The following is a 3,000-nucleotide window of genomic DNA, read 5'->3' as shown; positions in this document are numbered from 1 at the left end:
CCATGGCGAGTGGCGCTCCCGGCTACAGAACGGCAGGGTGCCGAGCCAGTGTGGTGCTCTGCGCGGGAGCGTGGCACCTGGTGCCCTGAGCACACAGGCTGCCCTCCAGCACGGCGTGGTGGGGCCCCTGCACAGCGGCCTCCCTGCCGGCACCCTGTCCCAGATGATGAGCTACCAGGGCCTGCCCAGCACACGGCTGGCCTCCCAGCCTCGCCTGGCGCCGACACCCCAGGTCCAGCAGGTGGCGCAGCAGAGCTTACAGATGCAGCAGGGCCTGCAGCCGCCCCCGCAGCCGCACCTCAGCGGTGTGGGCTCCGCCTACAGCAGCCACCAGGGTCGGAGCTTCCTGGCTGGGGAGCCGGGCCAGGCGGACGTGCAGCCGCTGGGCCCCAGCAGCCTGACCGTGCACACCATCCTGCCCCAGGAGAGCCAGGCCCTCCCTGCAGCACTGCCGTCCTCGCTGGGCCCACCCATGGCCACAGCCCAGTTCCTGACACCGCCCTCCCAGCACAGCTACTCCTCCTCGCCCGTGGACAACACCCCCGGCCACCAGCTGCAGGTGCCTGAGCACCCCTTTCTCACCCCTTCCCCCGAGTCCCCCGACCAGTGGTCCAGCTCTTCTCCGCACTCCAACATCTCCGACTGGTCTGAGGGCATCTCCAGCCCGCCCACCAGCATGCAGTCCCAGATCGCCCACATTCCAGAGGCCTTCAAGTAAACAGGCGCCTGGGCAGCCAGGCTTGCTTTCCCAAGCCCGCTGCGTTGGCGTGCACCCACAGAGGACCCGGCTGGCCCGAGCAGCCTTTTTTAAAAACGTTTTTATACCAGATAAGAGGACAAGAATTTTCAATGTTTGGGGGGATTTTTGGTTTTGTTTTTTTTTTTAGTATTTATTTATGTACTTTTATTTTACACAGAAACACTGCCTTTTTATTTATATGTACTGTTTTGTATGACACCAAGTAGACGCTTTTTATCTGTCCAAGAAAATAAATGTCCCGAGTCGTGATTTTCTTACATAGGATAAAGATTCTCATGTGTTTGTAAAATATAAACAAAGATTCATGATTTATAAATGCCACTTATTTATTGATTTATTCCAAAATCCAAAAGAGAGACAATGTTGGAGAAGGGAGGTTTAGAAACTAGTATTACCCAAAAAGCTGCCTGCCCAGAGGCCCCAGCTGCCTCCGTACCTGCTCCCGTCCCCTCCCAGCACCACCTGCGTTTTCTGACAAGCTGCAGCGGGGGGACAGAAAGGTGAGGGCTTACACCTTTGGCACCAGGATAATTCGTTTCTCTCGGAGGAACCATGTGTGAAATGGTGCGGCCACGTGTGTGGGTGTCCAGGTGGCACCAAACGTGCCGTCAAGCTGTTCTTGAGTCCTGTGGGAGCGTGCCTGGTGGTCCCAATCACGAATCTTCATTTTGGGCTCAGTATTCGTGTGTGTCCATCGGCCTTCGGAGTCCTCGTTCCTCCCAGAACCACCCCGACCTTATTTGGACATTCAGCGTTGCACAGTGAGGCGTCCGATGTGTGGACGCGTGGTGCTGCCTTGGACGCCATGTGGCTGACCTCCACCCTGTTCTGGGGAAGGCCCTGCCTGCTGTCCCTGCTGGCGGCCACAGCATCCCCTGTGAAGGAAGATCGGCGGTCGGGACCTAGGCGCTGGTTCAAGCCCACTGCTCCCAGCGCTTGCTCTTACGGGAGCCTCAGCAGAGCCACCGGTACTGAGTTCCGGGAAGCCTGGGCTGTGCCCCGACCGCTCCAGCAGCCCATCAGCTTGGGTGCTGCCCGGCTCAGGGTGCAGCTGGGGCAGCCCACCGGAGGGTGAGGAACCTGCTCTCGGGCGCCCCTCCTGGTTCAGGGGGGCTCTGGCCCAGAGGAGAGCAGTGTCGAGTATGAGCCTGTGGCACAGTTAACGTCTGTAAATACATTTTGAAAGAAGATTTTGTTTAAAAAATCCAAGTGCATAAGTGTGCCGTGTCACGCTGAGGAGGGAGGGCAGGACGTGCCTCCTTGGTGCACCCAGGCCTTGTGACGGAAGGCCCTGCTGCTGCCCATCACGGGGGCTGGGGGCTTGCTCAGGGCAAGCACCACCTCCGAGCAGCTTCTCCTGGCTTGACCGGGTTGGCACTGTGCCAGCCCTTGTGGGCAGAAACAGACACTCCGGAGACGTCTCCTTGGTGTGTCTTATGTAATAGAGTGTAGTTTACAGAAAAGGACTTTTAAAGAGTTATCTACATGGAGAACTGTAGGTGATGAGAGTGATGTATTTTTTTCATCTCTTTTTTGTTAACTGATTTGCAATAAAAATGACGGCGGTCATTCAGCTTGCTAGTCGGCGGTGCTGTCTGGCCCCCTTCCGTGGGGTGGGGGTGCCGTTCTGCTCCGAGGGAGCCGGGAGCGTGGAGGGCCGCGTGGTCCTGACTGGCAGGACCGTCAGCCGTTTCCCAGGTGTCTGTGGCCTGCGCAGCTGGGCCAGGCAGGGAAGTGGGGATAGTGAGGGGTGTAGCCTTGTCTAAGGGGGACCCTGCAGGGCGATGTGGCTCTCCAGACTCAGGCAGGAAATCTGCCCTCTAACCCCAGGCTCTCCTGTCCCTCTGCCACAGAGGGGCGAGGCCTCGAGGCAGCAACCAGACTTCTCCCTTGGTGGGCTACAGCCTCTGGCAGGAGGGCACAGGGAGACCCAGAGTATCTGAGCATGGCAACAACATGAGGGCTTAGTGTCATGAGTCTAGAAGTTTCCATGAACTAAAGGCACACTGGCCAAATGACACATGGCAGCATGGTCACGGGGCTTACAGGTCCAGGAATCAGGCCCCGAGCAGAGCCACAGCCCCGTGTGGTGTGGCCCTTCCTCCCCGACTCCTGACCTCAGGCTGGCCAGTGGTCACCAGCCAGAGTGGCCAGGTGGGTATGAGGGGCCCTTTTCAACCGCAAAGGGCCTGGCTGTCTAAGGCTGAGTGCTGGCTGATGCCCGAGTCTGTGGCCGGCAC

The 3,000-nt window shown here is 58.7% G+C and overlaps 1 protein-coding gene across 1 annotated transcript in view; it reads left to right on the top strand.

Annotated features, from left to right (window-relative positions):
• The window catches only part of NOTCH1 (notch receptor 1), a gene marked incomplete in the record, with an annotated part of 50,268 nt that extends 49,251 nt beyond the window's left edge, over positions 1–1,017 (top strand). The window contains 1 exon segment of the mRNA XM_027766288.1: positions 17–1,017. Within this exon segment, the coding sequence (XP_027622089.1) occupies positions 17–718 (702 nt within the window).
• Between the last annotated feature and the right edge of the window lie 1,983 nt (positions 1,018–3,000).

This window comes from Tupaia chinensis, unplaced genomic scaffold (genome assembly GCF_000334495.1).
Source record: "Tupaia chinensis unplaced genomic scaffold, TupChi_1.0 Scaffold142100_1, whole genome shotgun sequence".
Classification (NCBI taxonomy): domain Eukaryota; kingdom Metazoa; phylum Chordata; class Mammalia; order Scandentia; family Tupaiidae; genus Tupaia; species Tupaia belangeri.
The sequence above is the reverse complement of the archived record's forward strand: the minus strand, read 5'-3'. Positions and strand labels throughout refer to the sequence as shown.